This window comes from Taudactylus pleione, unplaced genomic scaffold, assembly GCF_031769625.1.
Source record: "Taudactylus pleione unplaced genomic scaffold, aTauple2 ptg000003l, whole genome shotgun sequence".
Classification (NCBI taxonomy): Eukaryota; Metazoa; Chordata; class Amphibia; order Anura; family Myobatrachidae; genus Taudactylus; species Taudactylus pleione.
In genome coordinates this window covers 818,719-846,536 of record NW_028284406.1, presented here as the reverse complement: position 1 = coordinate 846,536, position 27,818 = coordinate 818,719, and the positions used below count along the sequence as shown (strand labels likewise).

Below are 27,818 nucleotides of genomic sequence, written 5' to 3'. Positions count from 1 at the left end.
TTCATAGAAATAAGTAACGGTATCCTACTGTCCTCTAAAAAGCAGAAAATGTCCCAAATTTGGGACGGACGCCATTCTAGAGTTGTAACCTCCTGGCAGCGCGGTCTATGGAATCCTGGCAGGGTTGGAGTCTAACTAGACTGGGCTCCCAGATATAGGATAAACATGCTATAGGAATCCCCCTTTAATAAACCATGGAGCATTAGCACATACACAAATAAAATTCATCCAGTGATTTATCGCTTAATACTTCGGGAACGCAGACTTAGCATACAGAGGGATAAGAGAAGTCCTATGTAAGACTCTTTCGCCTGTAAGAATTAAAACAAGTTTTATTACAGAAATAATTCTATTGGATCAGTATTTAAAAAATAAATAAAAAAAAGAACAAAAATTTTTTACAATTCAGCCAGATGGTTTAAATGTCTGTATAATAGTTAGCTGTCGGCAAAGGAAGCGAATGTGACTCCATTGTTAGGACGCCATTAAAGGTCTCTCTGCTGGGTACATGGTGAGAGCAGAACCCTAAGAAAGGCACCAAGAGGAAAGCGTGGTCTCATACATAGTCCAGAAGCTCCGTCTCCATCTCATTCTCGCTGCCTTCAGAAGGGTGAAATTCCTCTTCCTCCTCTTCGTCTTCCTCCTCATCCCCGGACTCATACGTGAGCTGCTCCTTGCTGTCCGCTGAGGTGGAGGGGCCGGAGAACAGGGCTAGGACAAGAAGATATAATGAAATAACTACTATCAGGATATAGGAAAGCAGAGTGTTATATCCCGGGCATGCTGCAAAAATAAAACCATAAGTTAATGCATATTATATTGTACTGATGTTAAAACCAACGACTCTCGTTATATATTGAGTTTCAAAAAAAATGCGCTCCCACTTCACAAGAGCCTATCTGACCCCTTGTGATACTCCAGCACACGTCCACATTCCGCTTTTGAGAATTACTCCCTAGGAAGTTTTCTGACAACTTTGGCAAGGAATGCTGGTCCAATCAGAAGTGTGCATGGTGGAAAGAATAAAAACACTTACAACATCCCGCTGCCCTCACTTACCCCCCCCCCGCCCTCTGCCCTCACTTAGCACTCCCGCCCTCTGCCCTCACTTAGCACCCCCACGCTGCCCTCACTCAGCACCCCCCTCAACGCTGCCCTCACTCAGCACCCCCCTCTACGCTGCCCTCACTCAGCACCCCCTCAACGCTGCCCTCACTCAGCACCCCCCTCAACGCTGCCCTCACTCAGCACCCCCCTCAACGCTGCCCTCACTCAGCACCCCCCTCAACGCTGCCCTCACTCAGCACCCCCCTCAACGCTGCCCTCACTCAGCACCCCTCTCAACGCTGCCCTCACCCAGCACCCCTCCCACGCTGCCCTCACCCAGCACCCCTCCCACGCTGCCCTCACCCAGCACCCCTCCCACGCTGCCCTCACCCAGCACCCCTCCCACGCTGCCCTCACCCAGCACCGCCCCCGCCGGGCCTCACTCAGCACCGCCCCCGCCGGGCCTCACTCAGCACCGCCCCCGCCGGGCCTCACTCAGCACCGCCCCTGCCGGGCCTCACTCAGCACCGCCCCCTCCGGGCCTCACTCAGCACCGCCCCCGCCGGGCCTCACTCAGCACCGCCCCACAGATCAATTTCAACTTTTTTTGCCACCTAAAAATTAGGGATGGTCTTTCAGTGTCTCCCACAGGAATGTAACAATTTGACTATACTACGTGTGTCTGCACATTTCCTTCTCTTGAATACAGAAGCAGCTCAGTATTGTGTGCCCAGCTTTTCTAGATGAAGACATACCGGAGCCCCTTCTTACCTGGCCTCTTGGAACGGATGGTCTGCTTGATCATGAGGGACATGGAGTCTCTGAGCTGGTCGCTGGTCTTTGGAAGACACCAGCCATCCCGTTCAGTGCATTCGGTCTCCGCACCGTCATTCCGCTTAATGATTTCCTGCAAACTACAGCGGAACATTCGGAGCACTGCATCTATTAACTGACATCTTGCATGCACTCAGCTTATTTACCACAAGACAGTGAATAGGAAAAGATGAATATTGTCATTATACAATGCATAAACATGTCGTGCAGTTTTGTACTGAGAATGTTTATTCAGTCCCTGTCTCCGTGGAGCTTACAATCTACAGTTTAACGGGGACACAAAGTAACAAACTGTCAGTAGTGAGAGTAATGTAATGTAATGGAAAGCAGTGAAAAAAGGTTCCACCACTCAGTTCCCAAAGGGAATGTAATGCTCTACCCATTGTTCTGAGTCATTAAAGAGGGGGAGGGGGGAATTAGTGGCCTAGAGCCGATCATATGATTTAGTTAGGTTAGGGTCTAGATATTTAATGGAGGTAGTTTTCCAGTGGAAATCAGAGTTAAGCTTGAGGAGTTCCGGGAGCTGGAAAAAGAGGGACTTATTCTGGTTGATTCTGTTACCGGAGATCGCCCCAAAGACGGAAATTTCCTGGCAGAGTATATAAAGTGACGCGAGAGGGTTTGGACAGGGTGAGGAGGTAATCGGCAGAGAGGTAAATTTTGTATTGCGAGTTCTATAACGTAATACCTGGAATGTCAGTGTTAGATCTAAGATGCAATTCTTTTTTTCTATGCTAACTTGTATTTTGTAATTCTGCAAATAAAATACATGTGGATGATCAGAAGGAAATAGAAAGTAAGCTAAACGGATACAGTATTGGTCATATAAGAGGTAACATTAATTCCAGCACCGGTCTGTGCCTGAGGCAGTGCCAAAAGTCATGGGATAGCAGTATGTAAAGGTAATGGCAGGTGGCGCCACCATACTGTGACGTCTTGGAAATTCCCAGATCTGCATCAGTTGTAATCTGACATCTTGCGAGTCAGTGTGAACACCGGCTAGGCTGCTCATGGCAAGGTGACGTGAATTATCGGAGTACGAACAGGGGCATGATAGTGGGTGCCCGACGAATGGGACATTTCCGAAGTTGTGCGGACATTCAACATTCATCGATCTACGGTGTCACGGGAATACCTCATGGAAGGCGTTACCACCCACCGTGGACAGCGCAGTTGGCGACCACGGGTACTTGAAGAACGTGGCCAGCGGAATCTGGACAGAATTGTTTGTGGTAATAGACAAGTGACACTGGCTCAAATCACATGCACATTCTATGCAGAGGGTACCAGATGCACATCCAGCAGAGCAGTGCAGAGGTCTTTAGCTTCCATGGGATATGGGAGCAGAAGACCCACTCGACTGCCCTTGTTAACACTACGACCCTGGACACAGCACCTCATCTGGGCTTGTGACATTGCTAATTGGACCCTAGAGGACTGGCAACATTTGACATGGTCCGTTGAGTCATGGTTCCAGTTGTTTCAGAGCGACGGTAGGGTGCGGGTGTGGCGCAGACCCATGAGGCCATGGACCCCAGTTGTCAACAAGGCACCGTGCAGGCTGGTGGTGGTTCCATAATGGCATGGGTTGGTTCTGCTGGCCCGCCTGAGCACGTCATTGACCGGTAATCGCTGTTGCATTGCTTGATGACCATTTGCAGCCCTTCATGTACCCCCACAACGATATAATATCCCAACAGGGTAATTCACCATGTCATCGATCCCAAGTTGTCCAGAATTGGTTCAAGGAGCATTCTGGGGATTTCCGATAAATAGTGTGGCAACCACATTGCCCCCCCCTCCCCCGACATGAACCTAATTGATCATTTATGGGATATGGTGGAGAAGTCCATTCGTACTGAAGATCCTGCACCTATAAATATCAAAGCTGTGGGAAACTAACCAGAAGGCATGGGCCAACATCTCTCCATACGAACCAGATGGCATGGGCCAACATCTCTCCATACGAACCAGATGGCATGGGCCAACATCTCTCCATACTAACCAGATGGCATGGGCCAACATCTCTCCATACTAACCAGATGGCATGGGCCAACATCTCTTCATACTAACCAGATGGCATGGGCCAACATCTCTCCATACTAACCAGATGGCATGGGCCAACATCTCTCCATACTAACCAGATGGCATGGGCCAACATCTCTCCATACTAACCAGATGGCATGGGCCAACATCTCTCCATACTAACCAGATGGCATGGGCCAACATCTCTCCATACGAACCAGATGGCATGGGCCAACATCTCTCCATACGAACCAGATGGCATGGGCCAACATCTCTCCATACGAACCAGATGGCATGGGCCAACATCTCTCTATACTAACCAGATGGCATGGGCCAACATCTCTCTATACTAACCAGATGGCATGGGCCAACATCTCTCTATACTAACCAGATGGCATGGGCCAACATCTCTCTATACTAACCAGATGGCATGGGCCAACATCTCTCTATACTAACCAGATGGCATGGGCCAACATCTCTCTATACTAACCAGATGGCATGGGCCAACATCTCTCCATAGGTCTTCCAGCCAGTTGTGGAATCGATGCGACATCTTGTTGCTGCACTTCCCCAGGCTAGAGGGGGTCCCACACGATACAAGGAATCTATCCCATGACTTTTGGCATTTCAGTGTATAGATACACCCACTAGCAAAACCCAGCTAACAGTTTCAGTGAAAAACAGAATACACAACTATGGGCCGTATTAAATTTGAGGCGAAAAGGCAGTTTTCGTGTGTTTTTGGCGGAAACTTTTTCGCCGATGACGTCATTTTTCGCCTGTTTTGGTTTTACCCCGTATTCAATTTGAAAGAAAAGTCAATGCAATGTAAGTGTTGAGTCCGGATCCGCGTTAAGTTACCGCCGATGACGTCATTATCGCCTATGTTAGAAAAAAGTTTCGCCTATGAATAGCAGGCGGAAAAAATTGCAGAATTGGGATTTTGAGGTGCAATGTTGCGGGAACCCCCCTGCAGCCTTCAGACAGTCCCCCAAAGGTAAACTGTGTCAAAATGTAAAAAAAAAAAAAAAAAACTTTTGAACACCCCAAAAAATCACTTTCTTTTTGGGGGCGAAAAATAAATAAATTGGGGGACGAAGTTAAAAACTAGCGAACTTGACTCTGGAGGGGTCCCCTAGTATGCCCCAAGTGTTTTTTTGTTTGCAGGTGCTTGTGGCAGGTGGATTTTTCATGTTTTTTTTCAACTTCAGTTTAGCAACTTTTAAATATGCTGACCCCCATTTTCAAGTACCCCAAATTTGCTGGGATAAATTATTTTCATCAACAAAAACTCCTAAATACCATTCTTCACTACTTGCTATTTAGTGACTATTAAGCCCGTTTAAAAACCCCAAATACCTTCAGCAAGCCAAATCGGGAGGTACCATAGCTAACCCCCATGTCAGAGCATCTTTTGGGGCATGTCAGGCTGATTTCCCCAAATCTGACAGTACTTTCCGCCTATCCCGAGTTTCGCCGGGTCCCGTTTTCGCCTACTTTCAAATTGAATACGGGGTAAAGCGATACTTTTCCTCCTACAAAACAAGCGATGTAGGCGGAAAATCCGGGCCGCGAAAAAGTATCGCGGCTCGGCTCAAACTGAATACGGCTCTGTGTCTGACAACATTCTGTACCTGTCAATATGTAAATCACACAGCTGGTAAAACATCTGACGGTACGGGGGCAGGTTCGCTTCCCGGAAAATGTAAACCGATTCCTGTGAGGAGAGGAAGACACATATATAGAAAGATATCTAACAGAGAGGCGGTCTGCAGTAAGGGGTTATTACAAAGGTTCCCAAATTCGGTCCTCAAGGAGCCCTAACAGTCCAGGTTTTAAGGATATCCATGCTTCACCACAGTGTCTTAATTAGTACCTCAGTCAATTTGATTTAACCACCTGTGCTCAAACATGGATATCTCTAAAACCTGAACTGTTGGGGTGCCTTGAGGACCGGTTTTTGGAAACCTCTGGGTTATGATGTGGCTTTGCAATGCTGGTCAGGTGCACGTTCTTTTCGGAGTAATGCCAGAGGGAACCGCGCTCACCTTCAGTTTGTACTTGTTGGGTGGCGGCTTTTTATTGTCTTTGGAGCTGGAAGCTCCCAGACCATGAGTCAGGTCCTGCATGCTGACTGCCTGGGGAGCTGGAAGGGTAAATAGACGCATTCATTAACAGCTCTAAATAGAGAGGAGGCTGTAATAAGTGCCAAAGGTTACATTACAATGAGTACATACACATCCCCCCCTTCCGAAAAAAAAAAACCACAACGAAATTAGGATGTGTCTCAAGAGCTAACAATTGATCACGAGAAACAAGGAATGAGGATACTCACTTGGTTTCTTCAAAGTAATGGGCAGACTGTAGTTGTAGGTGCTGCGCTTGGCTTTAACAGGCATCTCATTCGGTGTATAGCCTATTTAGGAAAGAAACATCGGATCATGCGATCTCTTGCGATGATAGAGTCTGTAGTGGGGGTTGGGGGGGAAGTAGCATCAGGTCAAGCAGACTACCTCAATCCCAGCGCCACTTTGGAGCTAACCCGATGCTAATTAAAGGGGTGCTGAGACTGGTCAATCCCTTTAAAGAGAGAAGCAAGATATCCAGAGCTATCATGGGCTACAACAAAATGGCTGACCCACTGCCTGTGCTCATCTTTCATTATTTACCGTATTTCATCCCGCAGCGTATCCGGAAATCAAGTAGTTGGTAGATTTTAGCTTCCGGGTTTTTCCTGGGGTCGTAGCCAAATCGCACCCACAGGCTCCTCCAGGGTCCCGTGAGCTGCATAGAGAACAGGTGCGGGAATAGAATCAAAGAACAGTATTTTGGCAGCAGACGCAGAAACAAATGGCTGCGAGATGACAACCTAGGTACTTAGACAAGGAGTTATCACGACAAACACAAGACTGCTCTAGTAGGAGCTGCACGTTCAGCCTCGTGCAGGAATCTTATTCTCACATTAAGATAACCCCGATGTGCTACCAATACTCACCATGTAATAAGCTAGGTAGGGCAACAGCAACTTCAGCTTGTCCGGGTGGAGGCTGACGTTGGCTTTAATCGCACTACGGGACCAAATGGGCCGGATGTTGAAGAGCTGAAGAAACAAAAACAAAAAGATAAAACAAGACTTTTTTTGAACACATCATTAAATAACTACTCCACCCAAAAAGTAGAGTTAAATGAGCGAACATTAAAATGTAAAAGATACTCAGGGCTCGATACAATTAGGTGCGAATTACCCACAACTGCGAGTAAGTGCGGCTATAGGCAAACAGGCTTGACATTGACCCTCAGTCCAGAGATGGGTTCGGCCCAGGGCCAGGAAGCCCATAGAGGGGCGCGGCCCAGGGCCAGCACGCCCAGAGAGGGGTACGGTTCAGGCCAATAAGCCCAGAGAGGGGCGCAGCTTAGGCTAGTAAGCCCAGAGAGATACATGGCTAGGTCAGTAAGCCCAGAGATAGGCACGGCTCAGAAAGGTCTTATGTTTGGCACCTCACAGACACCTAACTATATAATCTGCAGCAGTGGCGTAACTTCGTCCCAGGTGCCCGGAGGCAAGATAAATGTTGGTGCCCACCCAAATTAAAATTAACCACCCCCTTAGCACCTATGCCAGCCCCAGCTGCCGCCGCTTCCCTATGCAGTTCCCCCAGTAGTGGTCCCCCTGTGCAGTGCCCTCTGTAGAGGTCCCCCTATGCAGTGCCCGCCTATGTAGTGCCCCCCAGTAATGGTCCCCCTATGCAGTACCTCCAGTAGTTGTCCCCCTATGTGGTGCCCCCGTTAGTAAGGGCCTCTGTAGTGCCCCCAGTTGTAATGCCCTTGTAGTGCCCCCAGTAGTAATGCTCCCTGCAGTGCCCCAGTAGTAAGCCCCCTGTAGTGACCCCAGTAATGCCCCCTGTAGTGACCCCAGTAATGCCCCCTGTAGTAAGCCCAGTAATGCCCCCTGTAGTAAGCCCAGTAATGCCCCCTGTAGTAAGCCCAGTAATGCCCCCTGTAGTGACCCCAGTAATGCCCCCTGTAGTAAGCCCCCTGTAGTGACAACCGTAATGCCCCCTGCAGGCCCCCAGTAGTGAGCACCCCCCCCGCGCGCGCATGCGCACACAAAAAAAATAAAAACAAAATACTTACCTTAATCCCCGCTCCAGTGCTGCTGCCGTCCGCCCCGGTGCCCGCTCCTCGGAACTATATGAGTGACGTCCCTCCCATAGTGCATTGCGGGGCCCGGAAGCCGAAGCTCAGGAGTGAGCTTCGGCTGCCGCTGGCGCCGGGGGAAAGGAGGGAGGGAAGCAGGAGCGGGCGCCCGCTGGTAAGACACTCAGCGGGCGCCCGGCAAACGGGAGGGTGCAGGGGGTGCACGTAGTTATGCCACTGGAGGTGGAGCGCCGATCATCGGTGCTCCTTCTCCATGAAGCTCTGCACCAGTGCCCGGAACGGCCGGGGGTCAATGGAGCCAGGTGCCCCCTTCAGGGCTGGCGCTCGGCGGCATATGACTCTCATTGTCTCCGGGAGTTCCGCCACTGATCTGCAGAAAACTCACAAAATAGAGGAACTACCATCCACACAACACTAGAGTTGGCCACAGGCTGCCTGCAACGTCTTATCACGGCTTTATACATATATTTGTATACTAAGTGTATGGTAACGCTAAATGTAGACGTGCAAGTGTAGCACCGTTTAACGTACCCTCCTCATTTCCTGCTCCAACTTCTTGTCCACAGTGTTCGTGCAGATCTTCCTCCAGTTCTTGGCAGCGGCTGGGTGCGGCTCAGTGGGCAGGACTTCATCTTCGAAGACAACAAAGATGGCGTTGTGAGGCCTGCGGGCCCTGCTCAAGCCGACTAAGTTCTCGGTGGACGCATGCGGAGGCTGATAGCCGTCCCTGGGGAAGCAACAGACTCGGCATAAGCATTATTAGCCATTGATAGTAGAGGAGGCCTTGCGGTAAAGTTTCTTTAGTGAATCAAAAAACATTTAAAATAAATTTAGAAAATTGCTCAAATGCCACAAGAGGTGTAAAAATAATAGATCATCATTAGCCAATTGCAATTAAAGATGTGTCCTAAATCCGGCATAGGACGCGAGACGTCCGCTGCGACTGAAATGCTCACAGCAATGCCTATCGTCTTTCTTAAAATTTTGCGACTTATTCGCGCCTTAAACGTAGCGAGACACCACTCATAGTGCCAGAACGTAGTGAGGCACCACTCATAGTGCCAGAACGTAGTGAGACACCACTCATAGTGCCAGAACGTAGCGAGACACCACTCATAGTGCCAGAACGTAGCGAGACACCACTCATAGTGCCAGAACGTAGTGAGACACCACTCATAGAACCTCATTCAGAGCCGGTCGCACACAGCGTGCGGTCGGTCTGAATTAGGGGAGGACGTCTTGAATTTTCAAGACGTCCTCCTTTGCGGTGGTAAGGCTGTGGGTTAACACCCACAGCCTTACGACCGCCTAAGGTGATGGTCGCGATGGTCAAGACCATCGCGACCATCGGGGCTTACGACGAGACCCTAGGGTAGGGTCTCCCTTGTCGTAGGCCCCGGAGAGCTTTCGACTCTGTCTGAGCCGGAAGCTCTCCACTGTCAGTGGGGCCACCCCCAAACGGTAGGCATTCCCATGGGAACGCCCCCGTTTGGGCTGCCACCCCCTGGCCCGCCTTCCAAACGGGGCGAGCTGTCAATCAACATCGACAGCTCGCCCCCTTTGGATCGAGATCCGCTACGACCGGTGCTGTCGGTCGTAGTGGGTCTCACGCATGCGCACGACGACGACGGCATGCTCTGTGGGGGCCATCGACCCGGTCCGAGCGCATCGGCGCTAACGACCGGGTCTGAATGACCCCCGTAGTACCAGAACGTAGTGAGACACCACTCATAGTGCCAGAACGTAGTGAAACACCACTCATAGTGCCAGAATGTAGTGAGACACCACTCATAGTGCCAGAACGTAATGAGACACCACTCATAGTACCAGAACGTAGTGAGACACCACTCATAGTACCAGAACGTAATGAGACACCACTCATAGTGCCAGAACGTAGCGAGACACCACTCATAGTGCCAGAACGTAGCGAGACACCACTCATAGTACCAGAACGTAGTGAGACACCACTCATAGTACCAGAACGTAGCGAGACACCACTCATAGTGCCAGAACGTAGCGAGACACCACTCATAGTACCAGAACGTAGTGAGACACCACTCATAGTACCAGAACGTAGCGAGACACCACTCATAGTGCCAGAACCTAGCGAGACACCACTCATAGTACCAGAACCTAGCGAGACACCACTCATAGTACCAGAACGTAGTGAGACACCACTCATAGTACCAGAACGTAGCGAGACACCACTCATAGTGCACCAGAGACGCCGGGCTGCGACTTTAACCCCGCACAAATTAATTTTAAACTCATACAAAGTTGCAGATGACAGAACTTGGCGTGAGAAAACGCTGCGGACGCTGCATCGTAGCCCTATATTATATATCTACACAAATGGCGCAGATACACACAGATGTAGTTAGTGCTCACTCTGGGTGCTGATCAGTGAGGAGGGCATATTATAATTTTGAAGGGCATTTTTTGCAGGCGATTTATCGCTACAGCGGGTTGGGTATGAGAGACTGGCAGTCGGGATGCCGGCTGTCAAAATACCGACAGCAGCATCCCGATGCTCAGTATCCCGACAGTGGCTCCATAAGTTTGACATGACTAAAGCCAGAATGTACGAGGACATATCTGTATTTTCTTAGTCATTTCTTTCTGCTAACAATACTTTCAAAGTATACCAGTCTTCTGATCACCGTGCAGTCAGCCATTTTGTGGGATGTAACCAAAGGTTACAGGTGGTAGAAAAACGATTCACTAGGGTGTAAAGAAAGCAGCTAGGAACCAGCGACATTACAGTGACAAGCGGCACCACTCCCCAGCAATCAGATAGGCAGCCACCTCGTGACTGGTCCAGCCCACAAAATGGAGGTTACATCATCTGCAGAATACTCCAGGTGAATAACACTGAAGTGACAGGAGCTGATGAACCCGCGGACAAGGCGAGGGGGCACATTACTTCAGATGTGAGACCGGTTACTAGCTTAGTGCCAGGTAACGGTGAGAAAGTCTCAGCTGCACTAACAGATATGACCGCGCTAATAGCAAGATAAACATGTCTGGCGGCAGATATGGTGTAAGCTGGCAGATGATGCAGGGTGTAATCACCTTGACATAATTCATACAAAAAACAGGGCGGACACGAGCCAACAACCAAGTTTCCATAATCATCCTAGTATAATGAAGTAACATTCGGTAATATGAAGCTTTACTGAGAGCGATGCCAAATAAAATTACGCACTTTTTTTTTTTTTTTTTTTTTTTTACAGGTTAGCCGCACAATTGAGCTTGGTGCCCTTAGTATGATTTAACCACAGGAATCTAATGGGGGGCATCCACTAGACGATAAAGTTGAACGATTGAACGATAATGATAAAATCGTTCGATAATCGTTCAAACATCATTTGCAAATCGTGCAGTAATTGTAATTGTAACAGCAATTGCCCTGATTCAGACCCACTCGCGAGCGGCTGTCCGCTCGCAAGTGGGTCGATGGTCTGCACTGAGCATGAGCACGAAGGAGGGAGCTCGTTGTGTCTGATCAAAGGGGGCGTGCTGTCGATGTTGATTGACAGCACGCCCCCTTTGGTGGGCGTGCCAGGGGCATACCTCCCTGACGGGGGCGTTCCCAAAGGAACGCCTACCGTCAGAAGTCGGCCCACTGACATCACTAGTGATGTCAGTGGGAGTGATTTTGTCTCTGATAGAGCCAAAATCACTCCGGGCCTTGCGGTTGAAAACCTCAACCGCAGGCTCCGGCTCGCAGTTTCGATGGTCGCGATGGTCTTGACCATCAAACTGCACGCTCGTATAGGCTGTGGGTGGTGACCCACAGCTATATGAGCGTCCAGGAGGACGCTCCATAATTATGGAGGGTGGCCCTCATTCAGAGCGTGCGCTCTGCTCAGAGCGTACGGCTCTGAATGAGGGCCAATGTACGATGCGCGCTCCTGCTGGTCGTTTGATCGTCTCCTCCATCGACTGAACATGCAGGTCAATTTCACTTGATTGTTTACAAATCGTTTACACATCGTTCACGCTGAACGATCAAACGATGAACCACTATCTGCCCACTATAACTGAAAGCTCTCAAACACAGATTCAAACAACATAGTTTATCGTTAGATCTTTTGCACATTGGCCCTCATTCAGAGCCGTTCGCTATTTGCGTTCGTTCGTTCAAAAACAAGGGGTGGCTATTCAAATGATCCGTTCGCACATTGCAGTCTGTTCACACCTCTAAGTCTGAACGAGCGAGCAAAACATACGCTCGTTTATTTGTTAAAAACGCCTCCTGGCCGCTCGCACCATACGTCATGTCCGCTATTTATTAGATTAATCGAGTACATCGAACAGGATATGAACTGCTCGCTATTCTTGTGGTTGGTTTTTTCAACCGCTATTTTGCGAGCAGTTCTGAGTTAAAAAAAAACAAGTGACGTGGTCAATAACGCTGCTATATTAATTATGCACACCCATAAAACGCCCGTTTTGACCTTTAAGCACGCCTGCGTTCTGATCTCCACTCCCCGTTTTCAAGCACCTTCCCCTGTTACCTCCCACATACGCCTCATTCTGTCACTCAAAATAGCAGGCACTCGCTATATTGCGTACAAACGATTTTCAGCCGCACTGACTGGTTCGCGCATGCGTACTAAAAACCGTACGCATGCGCAGATGTGCGAACATCGCTCGGAACGAGCGTACTGCCGCTAGCGAGTGGCTCTGAATGAGGGCCATTGTTCAGAGTGGAAGATCAAATTTCAGGGGAAACTTCGAAAATCGTTAAGAGGTTGGACAGGGATAAAATCGTCTAGTGGATGCCCCCCATAACGCTACAAGCATCCAAACAATTACACGAGAATTCAGACTTCCTGGTACACTACTGCTAATATACTCTATAAACAGGGTTCTGGACTATATATAGACAGTAATTAGATAGACACTTATGGTGGGTACACACTACACGATATGCTCCCTGAGCGATATCGTGTAGTGTGTCCCCGGCAGGCTGTGCTCAATGTCGTTCATGACATTGAGCACAGCCGCTGAACGATATCATTAACGATATCGTTCAGCGCCGGGCTCTCTCCCCCATTCCCTGACATGCAGCAACCTGACGAGATCGTCAGGTTGGCCTGCACGTCAGCCCGATGAACGATGATGACGAACGACCCGCGGGAACGCGCGTCGTCGTCATCGTTCATCTTTTTGGTGTTAAAAATGGACGATAAAGTGGACGACTGAACGATAACGATATCGTTATCGTCCACTTTATCGCCCAGTGTGTACGCACCATAAGGAGTCTATTTACTAAGCAGTGTTAGGAGACAGAATGAAAAGTGATCAGAAAGTGATAAGGTACCAATCAGCTCCCAACTGTAATTTTTCAAACAGCCTGTGAGATGACAGTTGGGAGCTGATTGGCTGGCACCTTATCACTTTCTTATCACTTTTCACTCTGGGCCTGATTCAGACCCGCTCGCGAGCGCTGGTCGATGGTGGCCCAGTGCGCATGACGGAGCCGACTCCGTCGTGCGCATGCGCGAGACCCGGATAGCGACGGGCAATCCGTCGCTCCGGGTCTCGTACCAAAGGGGGCATGCTGTCGATGTTGAGTGAGTGGGCGGGCCGGGGGAGTGGCTGCCCAAATGGAGTCGTTCCCATGTGAACGCCTCCGTTTGGGGCCGGCCCTACTGATATCACGAGTGATGTCAGTGGGAGAGATTTCGGCTCTGTTTGAGCTGAAATCTCTCTTGGGCTTGCGGCAACGAGACCCTACCACAAGAGTCTCGTCGCAAGTCCGATGGTCGCGATGGTCTTGACCATCGCGACCATATTCCTGGCCGCTCGCTATAGCTGTGGGTGGGCACCCACAGCTATGCGAGCGGCCACGAGGCCGCTCTAAAAAATAAGAAGGCCGGCCCTGATTCAGAGCGAGCGCCCTGTCAGAGCGTCCAGCTCTGAATCAGGGCTTCTGTCTCCTAACACTGCTTAGTAAATAGACCCCCAGATGTTAAGACAGTCAATAGATAGACAGGTACAAAAGGTCGACAGGGTCTAAAGTTTGACATTTTTATTGTTTAGGGTTAGGCACTTACCACCACAATTAGGGTTAGGCACCAAGGGGAGGGTTAGGGTGAAGATTAGGGCTAAAAAAATAAATAAAATAGTCGACAATTTTCATGTTGAACTTTTGACCCTGTCGACCTTCTTACATGTCGAACTTTATTGTGCCTGATTGTTGTTCCTGTCTAACTATTGACTGTCTAACATCTGGTGTCTATCTAGACAATCAGGGGTATTCAATATGGGAGCGAAAACTCTGTTTTTGCGTTAATATCGCATCTATGACGTCATTATCGCAGGTTTTAGTTTTACACCATATTCAATTTCAAAGACTTTTCACAGGTTCGAAAAGTCTAACGGGATAACTTTTCACCATTGAATAGGTGTCAAAAAAAAGTGCAGAATTGGGGTTTAGGGGTGCAGGCTTAAAAAAAAAATAACCTGCACCCCTGGGAATGACATTTAAAAAAGAACTGTGTCAAAAAAAGTTTTAAAAAAAAATAGGGACATCCCAAAAAATTTATTTAAAAATTGGGGTGAAAAAAAAAAAAAATATGGGAAAAAATTGTTAAACAATAGGGAAATAGGTTCAGGGCTATTCTGCATGTATGCGGCAGGTATATTCTAGAATAGAATTATAGCGGCAGGTGTTTTCTAGAATAGAATTATAGCGGCAGGTGTATTCTAGAATAGAATTATAGCGGCAGGTGTATTCTAGAATAGAATTATAGCGGCAGGTGTATTCTAGAATAGAATTATAGCGGCAGGTGTTTTCTAGAATAGAATTATAGCGGCAGGTGTTTTCTAGAATAGAATTATAGCGGCAGGTGCACAAATGCAGAATTTTTTAAATATTACTTTAGGGACTTAAAAATATGCTAGTACCCATTTTCATGTACCCCAAATTTGATGGGACCACTTAAAAAAAATGAAAAAAATAACCTAAGTGCTCTTCTGCATCACTTCTTCAATGTCGGGAAAAAACACCTGCTGCGGCTATTTAAATCCCCGACTTTCAATTACAGGCTAAAACGGGGGTACCCATAGTGATCCCCCATGTTTTTACAACTTTAGGGGGGTCCTACAATTTTTTTAAGGAAAATTTCGTAACTTTACGCAAATCCCACTTCGCAGGCTCCCGTTTTCGTTAGTTTCATATTGAATACGGGGATAAGCGGGCGCGCGCCCGATACTTTAACGCAGGTAAAATCTCCGATATGAAACGTAAACTTCGACAGCGAAGTTTACGTTTCATATTGAATTCCCCTCATTGTCTATCTAATTACTGTATGTTTGTTATACCGCACCCCTAGAAACACTCTGGGGTAAATGTAATAGACTGCACGCTTTTTGCAGACTTAGCCGCTAGATTTAAAGCAGCAACAATTTAAAACTCAAAACCAATGTGGTTTCGTGCCCAGACAATGTGGTCTCGTGCCCAGACAATGTGGTCTCGTGCCCAGACAATGTGGTCTCATGATAAGAATGGCCAACAACATTCATTTGTAGATGACCTGAAAGGACGCCCTGCTGGGGCGCTCTGACCACTGAATAAAGCAGAACCTGGCGCTTACCTGTGATTCATGTTGGGACGGTAATAATAATCCACTTGGGTGTCTAATCGAGAGAAAATAGGTGGTGGGATATGAAGGGTGATGTCCTGGTGGAAAAATTCTTCTTTCTCCGGCTTCTTCAGTAAAACCCTGTCATACAGGGACGTCCGCGAGCCGTCAGAGCCGCAGGTGAAAGCCAGGTACTGGAAATCCGCCATACCTGGAGACAGACAGAACCAAACGTCAGACTGGGAGGTCGGCTGACCGGCCCTGTGACGTGGTGGCTGCTTCTGGCCATATATTACAGCGGTCATGCCATACAGTTTTAAAAAAATATATATCTCATCAATCGTACAACCTGTGAAATCCTAGTTACTAACGTATGTGGCGTTATTCGGAAAAAAAAAAACTCTTCTGTAAAATTGTGCCCTAAATGCCTTAGATATTACTGGTGTGGGCAGAAGTTGGGACACTAATGTGATCATTCAGAATTAAAGGGGGAAATGTATCAAAGTTTCCAAAAAGTGGAGAAATGGACAATTTGAGAAGTTTCCCATAGCAACCAATCAGCTTCTAGCTAGCATTTATCAAGTACATTCTATAAAATGATAGGTAGGAGCCGATTGGTTACTATGGCCAACTTCTCCACTCTTTAGAAAGTTTGACACATCTCCCCCAAAGTTCTGCAAATTAGTTACTTTGCTAAAGAGAACAAAAAAAAAAAAGAACAAAAAAAAAGACAACTTGTTTAGTGTGAAATATAGGGGTGGGCGATAAGCGGCCCACCAGCTGCTGTAGAACTACACATCCCAGGATGCCCTGCCACAGTTTAGGACAAATACCGAGAATATGAACCAGCCTCACGCCCTGGTGATAAATATGGAGAGTGCTGATATCGATTCATCAGACTTCCACCACATCAGACAGACATAATTATTACGCAACACATATACCAAAGGTACAATACACAACAAAATACATCCAATACATTCCCTACAGTTATAGAGATATTAGAGGTCAATGAAGAGATCTGTGAGCATATAAATGTACAGTGTGCTCTTAAACAGGTCACGGAAAGTCAAGGTGACTTCTACTATCCATATAAATTTATATAGAGAAAACATTATTCCTTATAATACACAACTACTACACTGAGGACAGCAGAACTCACCATTAAGTACTGACATCATAATACACCGATTATACAGATATTACTTACAGGGGGATGTAGTCAGCATCCCGGCATGCGCGATGCCAACAGCCAAAATACCAAACTCCAGAATCCCAACCGAGGGCCTCCCGAAGGAAAGTATCAGGGTTTAGGGGGGAGGTTAGGGTTAGGCACTAGGGGGAGGACTAGGGTTAGGCACTAGGGGGAAAGTTAGGCACTAGGGGGAAAGTTAGGCACTAGGGGGAAAGTTAGGCACTAGGGGGAAAGTTAGGCACTAGGGTTAGGCACTAGGGGGAAAGTTAGGCACTAGGGGGAAAGTTAGGCACTAGGGTTAGGCACTAGGGGGAAAGTTAGGCACTAGGGGGAAAGTTAGGCACTAGGGGGAAAGTTAGGCACTAGGGGGAAAGTTAGGCACTAGGGGGAAAGTTAGGCTCTAAGGGGAGGGTTAGGCACTAAGGGGAGGGTTAGGCACTAAGGGGAGGGTTAGGCACTAAGGGGAGGGTTAGGCACTAGGGGGAAAGTTAGGCACTAGGGTTAGGCACTAGGGGGAAAGTTAGGCACTAAGGGGAGGGTTAGGCACTAGGGTTAGGCACTAGGGGGAAAGTTAGGCACTAGGGGGAAAGTTAGGCCCTAGGGGGAGGGTTAGGCACTAGGGGGAGGGTTAGGGTTAGGCACTAGAGGGAGGATTAGGGTTAGGGTTACGGTGCGGGAGAGGTTAGATTTGGGCACTGGGAGGGGTTAGTGGTAGGATACTTACCTAATGGTGACGAGATTCTCACTATCGAGATGCCGCTGTCGGTATTCTGACCAGCAACATCCCGATGTCCAGAATCCCATACCTGACCCCTTACACGCATTTGTACAGTACATATCTTACTATCACTTATGTATTATCTATTGCTATAAAATTTGTCCCTGATCTAAATTAGGTCATCACATGTTTGCATGACGACCTAATTGTGACTGTGGCACGTGCACTTCACACCTAATATTCATGGAGCGCCCCCCAGCTTCCACTGTTCTCCGTGCACATTAGGCGGGACGCGCATGAGGCACCGACGGGAGAGAAGGGAATGGGGAATGGGGGAGCCAAGTATAACGGGTGGGGAGGGGGCAGGGGCAGCTGCAGAGGTGACATTACTGTTTACCTTAACCACCCTAAGCTGGCAGAGGTAAACAAATGGGCCCTAGCAGATGCCAGGTCCATTGATGTATGTACTAGTATAGTAAAACTTAGAATGACCTTGGAATTTATAGACTGTGCCCACAACGCCAATGATTTCCATGTTGATTGTTCCCTCCGGAGCCGGATTTCCCGTTTCCTCCTCGTTGAGGCTTTTCTTACGAGTTTTCTTCTTCACCCGCAGGATCATGGTTGTGGTGGGGAACCGGTTGGCGCACAGCGGGTGGCAGTAAGGGTCCTTAGGCCTGAAATACAGCTCCAGCCTCTTTGAAGGGTCAGAATACACCTGCAGAGAAGCAATGACCAGTAAACAGTGCGACGCTTCCACCTTATATCAGGCTAGAGCACATCTAGGAGTCATGTGCTCAGTAATGGAGCATACACACAGTCAGATTTGTCAGACTTGTCAGATGAACGATTGAACGATTAAACGATTTTACCAAAGTTTTGAACGATTTGAACGATTGAACGATTTTTGACTGCATTAAAATGAATGGAATCGTCCAAGTCTGACTGCAAACACATCAGATGTCAGATATCGTTATCTGACCATCGGGAACTCGCATCGTTGATCGTCCATCGTTCAGGCATGTCAGATATGAACGATTTTCCTTCAAATATGAACGACTGAACGATTTTTAAATCGTTATCGTTCATATCTGAAGGAAAAATCTGACCGTGTGTATGCACCATAAGACGATGATTCAACCAAGCAGGTCACACACTGACTTATGCCCGCTCCAATCTACTGAACTGCTCTGACCCAAATCACCAATGACCTCCTCTCCTCTATCCCAAGGGTCATTTCTCTGACCTCATCTTTCTTGAACTCACTGCGGCCTTCACACCGCGGACCACTATTCTCTGCACCCTCCACTCACTCGGTCTGTGCGACATAGTCCAATCATGGTTCTCCTCCTATCTCTCTGAGCCTTACCAGCCTTCCACTTCCTCCTCTCCCCATCACGCAGGGGTCCCCAAGACATCTGATCAGCTCATTCAGTCTCAATCTTTATGCGAAGTATACCCAGCTATACCCATCAGCCCCTGACCTCCTTGACTCCCATTTCTGTCTATCGGCTTTCTACGCTTGGAGATCTCAATGCATTCTCAGACCGACAGTACTCATTGTATTCTATTCTTCTGCCATCTCAATGTTACTGTACCATCATCTGTGCCATCCCGGCTGGGCGTCCGCATTGCATCCGCTCTCTCATTCGCTCAACCCACTCCTGCCAGTTCCATCTCCAGAACATTGCCAGGATTAGAATCCTCGCTCTCTAAAACACTTGCCCATGCTCTAAACAGATCTTGACTTCAAAATTGCCACCTTCTCCCCTCTCCTCAGCCCTTAACACTGCTGCAAGACTTCTATTACTCTCACGTTTCGCCAATCCCTACACTGGCGCTCTATTCCCTATAGCCGAGTTTCCCAAACTCCGCCGGTTACAGTCCAGGCTTTAAGGATATCCATGCTTAAGCCCAGATAGTTAAATCAAATGGACTGAGGTACTCATTAAGTCACCTGTGCTCAAACATAGCCTTAAAACCTGGACTGTAATGGTGGAGTTTGGGAATCTCTACCCTACAGAATTCAATTTAAACACCTCACCCTCCATGTAAGCTCCCACAAGCAGGGTCTTCCCTCCCCTTAATAAATCCCTCCCTCCTTTTAACTCACATACCCAAAATGTATCCGCTTGTAAATATATTGGTTGCCCTGGAGTTTTGTAACTATGGCTACCCTTATTGCATCACTACCCTGATTAGAACAGTGAAGAACCATGTGGTGCCCTAAAAATAAGTGACGATAATAATAATAGTCAATCAAATTGAAAGCTTGTGACTCTCGTTTGCAGGAGGTAAATGTATTTTGTACGGGAGGTAACAGGTGATATCCTATCAGGGGAGATGATCCGGCTTTATTTTAATATTGAAATTATCGTTTAAGATTCATTTTTATTATTTTGTAATGTATAAATACTGTCCAGGATCCTAAAATAGAAGTTTGGTGCATCCCCCTTCACATTTACATAGGGGATGTAGTCAGCATCGCGGCGTGCGGGATGCAGTCGAAATCCCGACCAACGTCATCCTGAAGGTAAATATCGGGGGTTAGGGGGTAGGTTAGGCTTAGACGGGACGTTAGGCACTAAGCAGAGAGGGGTTAGGGTTAGGCCCCAGCGAGGGGGAGGTTAGGGTTAGGCACTAAGGGGGGAGGTTAGGCACTAAGGGGGGAGGTTAGGGTTAGGCACTAAGGGGGGAGGTCAGGGTTAGGTACTAAGGGGGAGGTTAGGGTTAGGCACTAAGGGGGGAGGTTAGGGTTAGGCACTAAGGGGGGAGGTTAGGGTTAGGTACTAAGGGGGGAGGTTAGGCACTAAGGGGGGAGGTTAGGGTTAGGCACTAAGGGGGGAGGTTAGGCACTAAGGGGGGAGGTTAGGGTTAGGTACTAAGGGGGGAGTTAGGCACTAAGGGGGGAGGTTAGGGTTAGGTACTAAAGGGGGAGGTTAGGGTTAGGCACTAAGGGAGGAGGTTAGGGTTAGGCACTAAGGGGGGAGGTCAGGGTTAGGCACTTAGGGGGGAGGTTAGAGTTAGGCACTAAGGGGGGAGGTTAGGGTTAGGCATTAAGGGGGGGAGGTTAGGCACTAAGGGGGGAGGTTAGGGTTAGGCACTAAGGGGGGGAGGTTAGGCACTAAGGGGGGAGGTTAGGGTTAGGCACTAAGGGGGAAGGTTAGGGTTAGGTACTAAGGGGGAAGGTTAGGGTTAGGTACTAAGGGGGAAGGTTAGGCACTAAGGGGGGAGGTTAGGCACTAAGGGGGGAGGTTAGGCACTAAGGGGGAGGTTAGGTACTAAGGGGGGAGGTTAGGGTTAGGCACTAAGGGGGGAGGTTAGGGTTAGGCACTAAGGGGGGAGGTCAGGGTTAGGCACTAAGGGGGGAGGTTATGGTTAGGCACTAAGGGGGGGAGGTTAGGCACTAAGGGGGGAGGTTAGGGTTAGGCACTAAGGGGGGGAGGTTAGGCACTAAGGGGGGAGGTTAGGGTTAGGCACTAAGGGGGAAGGTTAGGGTTAGGTACTAAGGGGGAAGGTTAGGGTTAGGTACTAAGGGGGAAGGTTAGGCACTAAGGGGGGAGGTTAGGGTTAGGCACTAAGGGGGGAGGTTAGGCACTAAGGGGGAGGGTTAGGTACTAAGGGGGAGGGTTAGGGTTAGGCACTAAGGGGGGAGGTTAGGGTTAGGCACTAAGGGGGGAGGTCAGGGTTAGGCACTAAGGGGGGAGGTTATGGTTAGGCACTAAGGGGGGAGGTTAGGGTTAAGCACTAAGGGGGAGGTTAGGGTTAGGCACTAAGGGAGGAGGTCAGGCACTAAGGGGGGAGGTTAGGGTTAAGCACTAAGGGGGAAGGTTAGGGTTAGGCACTAAGGGGGGAGGTTAGGCAGTAAGGGGGGGAAGTCAGGGTTAGGCACTAAGGGGGGAGGTTAGGGTTAGGCACTAAGGGGGGAGGTTAGGGTTAGGCACTAAGGGGGGAGGTTAGGGTTAAGCACTAAGGGGGGAGGTTAGGGTTAGGCACCGGGGAGAGGGGGGTAGGGGTTAGTCTTACCTTAACTACCTAAGGGATCCCATACCCAACCCTTATGGAGGCATATCGGTGAAGTTCATAACAAAATCACATCCGAGCTCTCCTGTATAGATTTACCTCCCTCCGGCCCTCCATCACCCATCCTGATCTGATCTGACAGACTCTAACATTACAAGAGAATTTCAGCAGCCGAGCTGCACGCAGAGATCGTAACAGGCAGGTGTAATGGCAGCGGTGCCTCTCACCCGGGACACCCCCTCCTCCCCGCCCAGGGTCAGCAGCATCTTGTCCACATTCTGCACCAGCCCCGGGTACTCCACGCACACCATCAGCTTCTGGCTGCGGGGCAGGGTGACAGTGCCAGAGCCCTCCATGGCCTCCCCGGCCTCACACAGCGGGTCCGTCAGTGACTCACAGCCGGGTAGTCCGCGCCTAAGGTTCCGCAGCAGAAACGTTCCTACAGAACACGTTGCACATCGCGCGTTATTTCCTCCGCCCCAGGCATGATGCAACTTCTAGGGTTGGCCATCGGACTGGTGACCATCGATGGTTATAATCGATGTTAATTTATAATAAAAAAAAGTAACCATCGATTTTGGCTAAGTATGCAATTGTTGACCATCGATTGTTTCACCAACTGATGGTCATCCCTGTTCTTTAACTGAAATTCAGTTATCCTTTACCATCGATGGAGGGAAACCATCTGCTTCTCATCCATCGATGGTAAAAGCATTTGACATCGGCTATAAACCATCAACATCGATGGCCGGTCGATGGCCATCCTAGCAACTACTAGCATGCATACATACATACATATAAATACATACATCATTGCATTTCCCTAGTAACAGTAAAACAGTTCACACGTTTAAACTATCAGGTTCTATTGTATTATGAAGAGAAACTTATATTATTACTATGTAGAAGTGCATACTGACTTATTACTTGATTTGTTTGAGTGAACTTCGAGGTAAAGTGTTATTTGCTAAATATAGATAGAACATTGTCTATATTATATACACATAGGTCAATATATGAATTTTACTGACGTAAACAAATCTTTGTTACTTAGCAGGATTTTTTATAGTCTTTATTGCAGCTGCAGATAGAAATGGCGCTTAGTTCAGAAACAAGGTTATTATACTTCCCAAGTTTTCCATTGTTGACGGGACAGACAGGGATCAGGACGTTTATCCCGATTTGTGGTCAGATTTGTGGTCGGTTGTGAGGTATATTCCCGAAAACAGGAAAACCGCAGACCGGATGTGCGCAGTTACATTCATTACGTTTCGACCACAAATTTCAGGTGTCTCCCGGTCCTTCCAGGAGGGTAGTAAGGTACGGGTAACAATCCTCTTACCGCTGCCAGACAGTATAGCTGCCAGCCTGTCATTTTATTGTTATATTGTGGCAACAGAAGATTTTATATTGCTGTGATATAAGGGAAAAAAAAAAGTCCTGTAACTAGAACCTTTTTTTGTGTCTTATCTCTGCATAGTGATAAATAGACTTATCTGTATTGTGTACAAGGTACTCTATATACTAAAGGGCCTATTTATACATTTTCGTTAATACAAAAAAAAGCGCAGATAATCTACTTCAATTATCATAATGAGAAAAAAAATGAGCATAGGGCCTGATTCAGACCCGTTCGTTAAATGCGTGCGCTCGCAAGTGGCCCGATGTCCTGCGTACGCGCATGCCTCGTTCTGCGCGTGCGCGAACTACCCACTGCGATTGCATTCCGCTCGGTCGCCCTGCAAAGGCAGCCCAGTGTAATGAGTGACAGGAGAGGCCGTTTGTGGGTGGTAACGGGCAGGACACTAATAACAGGGGGTTGGAGATGCGAACGCAGGCGTGCCTGGGTGTTTCAACACCGTTTTAGAGGCGTGCATAATTAACAGGAAGCGTCATAGTACATGTCACTTGCCATTTTTTTTTACACTGATTTCCTCGCAATGCTTGCGGTAGGGTAAAGCTAACTCAAGCACTGCGTTCGCATCCGATGGTGCTCGATGTACCAGTGTTTTAATACTCTTCCTGGAGATGACGTGTGCTGGTGGGCGGCTCTGCCTGTGCGATTGGGCGTACGCATACACAAAGTGACCGCTCGCTAAAACATGGTAGGCGTGCTTATGCCTTGGCGAGCGATCGCTTCCCGTGGTGTCACTTTGACAAATTTGCATACGCATACAGCGAGCGTACGCAGATAACGAACGGGTCTGAATCAGGCCCATAGTTTCTCTTTTTCACTTTTGCGTGGCTGGAACAGCTCTTCCGAAAACCGCTGTCACGGCAATGAAATCGTCCGGGGTCCAAAACAACCTTTTGCAGCTTCTCCCGTGCAGACTGCTGTGGGGTATGTACAGTAAGCGCAGGTTCTGTCTAGGAGGAATTCCTCTTTGTCCATGGATCTCAGTATATTGTCTATTTTTGGGGTGTATGGTTTATTGTAGGCATGTTCTATGGGCCGAGGAGTAGATGAACAGACACAGGGTAGGTATCAGAAGAGTTCCCTCTCTCCATGCATTCTCCTCATCACCGACACCCAAAATGACCTCCTCCACCAGGTACAAAGTTATCTGATCCTGGAATTCCCATTTAATTTATGGTTGCAGTCACCTGTGTTAAAAACTCTCTTCAATTAGTTAATTTAACACAGGTGGCTGCAATCATAAATTAAGTGGGAAGTCCAGGAGCAGAGCACTGGTGAAAGGGGTCATGTTGGAGGGTCTGCAACAGGGTCTTCAAACGTCATCTAAAACTGGAGCTAGATATTACAATCAAGGTCTAACAGAAAAAAATATCCTTTTTGCTGTTCGGTACATTTGCAAACATCGCCACTCACATTATATTATTATCCTTTATTTAAATGGCACTACAATTGTTTCACAGCGCCTTACAAGGTACATCTATGGGAACAGCAGTGCCACTGTTGAACACTCGACAATCCACCCCACCTCACAAGCCCACTGCCTAGGTGTCATCCTTGACTCTGAACTGTCCTTTGTTCCCCACATTCAATCTGTCTCAAAATCATGTTACGTACGTCTAAAAAACATATCCAAAAACCGACCATATCTCACACAAGACACTGCAAAAACTCTAATCCATGCACTCATTATTTCCCGCATTGACTATTGCAATAGTCTTCTTTCTGGTCTTCCCGATAACAGGCTCTCGACACTACAATCCATTATGAATGCAGCTGCGAAGCTGATCTTCCTCGCCAAACGTTCATCGTCTGCTGCTTGGATGGTAATTTTTCTCTCACTCTCCAAGCTTTGATAAATTTCCCCCATAGTTATGTAGATTGTGTATGTTTTCTGAGGTGTACCACTAAACTTACTGCATCATCCAGCTGATTGGATTGTTTGTCAATTAAACAGAATCATATCGTGCTCACAACCAGTGGACAGGTAATCTTAAGGCCCCCACACATCAGCAATCTGAAAACCACAATTGAACAATTTGAAGATTTATTGCCTGATCTTAGGATTTCCCAATCGAGCAATCTGCGCCCATACACTACAGATCTGTTTCAGTGATTTGCAGATCGATTGCAGCAAACACAGATCTGGCAATCATGAAAGGCCCATCATTTTGCTAGAAACGGTCTGCAAATCTGCTGATCATGTCCATACACTAGCAATTTACAGCCCCAATCGATCTGTGAAATCCAACATGTTGGACAATCTGATTAAACAATTCCAATCACTTTTTAGTTGCAATCTGCGATCTGTGAAGCCCATACATTGCAGATTTTTAGACACAATCGATTGCGAATTGCACGATTGCTGCAATCCATCCAATCCACATGTATGGGGGCCTTTAGTAATAAGTATCAGATGTTATTTGCGTAGATGAACTTGTCCATTTTAAAACTGTTTATAATGAGATTAGCGCTGGCGCATATGGCCTGATTCAGAGATGTACGCATTGCCGATGTTTGCGGATTTGAGCGATTATCAGTGAAGCGCGGGTGCGTCTAAGTTGCGCTGCTGTACATTATCGTAGTCACTCGCAGCGACTTTTTACTCGAAGTGTGATAGACAGTCAGGGAGCATTTGTGGGAGGTTACAGCGCGTAGCGGCAAAAAAGCAGGTGCATCACAACCGTTTCACGGGCATATCACTCCCTGCGTCTGCAATCCCATAGGCAAGAAATATGGCTTTGGTGTCTCAGTTTTTGCCGCCATTCTGCGCAGTGGGAACACAGACTCACTCAGGAGTGCGATAAACAAATGATGTGGGACCGACGCTGCGACACTGTATGCAGATGCTGCGATATTGTAGGCAGATGTTTGGCCTAATACATCTCCTGGTGTCAGCGGCATTTGCATATTTTCGCATATCATCTGCATACACAAAAGCAGCAGTGTCGGCAATAGCGTATATCTCTGGATCTGGCCCCTAATTCTTTTTTGGAGTATTGGAATAGCTCACAGTGAGATTTTCGCAGCAATTTCACATAAGGTAGTTAGTAAGCGCAGTATCCACACTTAGGGCCTGATTCAGAGCCGGACGCTCTGACCAGAGCGCTCGCTCTGAATCAGGGCCCTCCTCCATTAAAATGGAGCGTCCTCCTGGACGCTCGTATAGCTGTGGGTCACCACCCACAGCATATACGAGCGTCCAAAAAGATTGTCGCGATGGTCTTGACCATCGCGACCATCGGACTTGCGAGGGAAACCCTGCGGTCGGGTTTCCCAGCCACAAGCCCTGGAGTGATTTTGGTTCTATCAGAGCCAAAATCACTCCCACTGACATCACTAGTGATGTCAGTGGGGCCGGCTTCAGACGGTAGGCGTTCCGTCTGGCAGGCACGCCCACCAAAGGGGGCGTGCTGTCAATCAACATCGACAGCACGCCCCCTTTGGTGCGAGACCCGGAGCGATGGGAAGCCCGTCGCTCGCCGGGTCTCGCGCATTCGCACGACGGAGCTCCCTCCGTCGTGCGCATGCTCAGTGGGGAACATTGACCCACTTGCGAGCGTACTGCCGCTCGCAAGTGGGTCTGAATGACCCCCTTAGTTTTTGGTATAACTAGACGCAATTATGCACTAAAGTGTTTTTTTTATTATTATTATTCCAAGGTTAATTTTATTTTTTTATTATTGTTCCTGTACATTGGGAAGTGAAAGTAAAACATATCTCATTTTCAGTTGCATACATTCCTCTTCACTGATGAAGCCTTGCAGTGATTACGGCCCACTACTGCTGACAGACAGAAGGTGGCGCTGTTGTATAACTATGAGATATTATGATCTGTACATTGCTATGATTTTATGATAACCTTAAGCCGGGTACACACTAGACGATATGTTGTACGATCCAGCGGAGTGTGGATCGGACAACCGGAGTGTGCCAAGAGTCTACTGCGCATACGCAAATCGCGGGGGAAATGGCTCAGCCGCCATTTTCCCATCGATTTCCTCACTGCACACGAGGAAAACGCCGGAAAAATGGCCGCGGTGCTCATTTTCCGGCATTTTGAGCAGCGCTGAGACACCCGACGCAGGTAAGTTTTAGATAATATGGGTGCAGGGTGTGGGAGTCCTGTGTCCCTCAGCGCTGCTAAAAGAATCGGGAACTCAGTACAAACGGTACAGCCCCTGTTTGCCGGTACTGTACCGTCTAAAATGGTAGAATTGGAGAATATGCCTTAGCGCTCTACCAATGCCGCTGTCATCACCAATGTAGTCACTGGGAAAATGGCATGGGTGCCGTATTTCCAAAGTTCGGCACATGCACAGTAGAGAAAGCGCAGTGCCGGAGTCTAATTAGCGCATGTGCCTGTAAGACATACTAACTCCTCTCTGGAGCAGCCCAGGGAGGAGATACTGCTGGCAGTTTCCGGAAAAAGTCCAATATTTGTGGGGCCGCAAGGAGGGGGCAAGGATTTGCATCATTTTAGCCCCGCCCCTCCTATGGACATGCAAATTTCCCGTAAAATCTTCCCATCCTGCCCACTTCACTAGGAACTAACTAGCTATGCTATGGGACACTGATGCCGCCCCACGGCCCTTGCTGCTGGCTAGAAGGGTGCCTTGCACCCTGCAGCCAAGATTGCTGCTGCAACACCCGTGGTGCGTCCTGTGGAAGCTCCAGATGGGCACCCTGCGTAAAATATATGCAGCCCATCGGGCGTCCTAAGGACGCCCAGTCAGCGCTGTGCTTACCGGAGCTGCCGATCATGGCCCCTCTGTGTGACGTAATGATGTCATGTGCGTGACATCATGA

At 48.2% G+C, this 27,818-nt stretch overlaps 1 protein-coding gene across 2 annotated transcripts; it reads right to left on the bottom strand.

Annotated features, from left to right (window-relative positions):
• Positions 1 to 314: 314 nt before the first annotated feature.
• GTF3C5 (general transcription factor IIIC subunit 5) lies at positions 315 to 22,083 on the bottom strand. Of its 2 annotated transcripts, none has more exons than XM_088461829.1 (11): positions 21,823 to 22,083; positions 18,065 to 18,290; positions 15,672 to 15,870; positions 8,596 to 8,791; positions 6,902 to 7,006; positions 6,576 to 6,690; positions 6,242 to 6,322; positions 5,955 to 6,052; positions 5,541 to 5,623; positions 1,819 to 1,961; positions 315 to 711 (listed from the first exon to the last, which is right to left on the bottom strand). In XM_088461829.1, exons 1-11 carry the CDS (start codon positions 21,949 to 21,951, stop codon positions 557 to 559), a joined length of 1,530 nt encoding a protein of 509 aa, XP_088317955.1. In that variant the 5' UTR covers positions 21,952 to 22,083; the 3' UTR covers positions 315 to 556. The 2 variants fall into 2 exon arrangements, with proteins under 2 accessions (XP_088317955.1, XP_088317340.1); XM_088461214.1 differs by lacking the exon at positions 21,823 to 22,083 and adding an exon at positions 21,695 to 21,786.
• Positions 22,084 to 27,818: the final 5,735 nt, after the last annotated feature.

Excerpts from the sequence above, each read along its gene's own strand:
- GTF3C5 (XM_088461829.1), bottom strand. The coding sequence starts at position 21,951 with ATGGAGGGCTCTGGCACTGTCACCCTGCCCCGCAGCCAGAAGCTGATG. Across the intron at positions 15,871-18,064 it reads CACAGTCTATAAATTCCAAG|GTATGGCGGATTTCCAGTAC; the intron begins GTCATTCTAAGT and ends GTCTGTCTCCAG. Across the intron at positions 1,962-5,540 it reads TGTGATTTACATATTGACAG|TTTGCAGGAAATCATTAAGC; the intron begins GTACAGAATGTT and ends GTTCCGCTGTAG.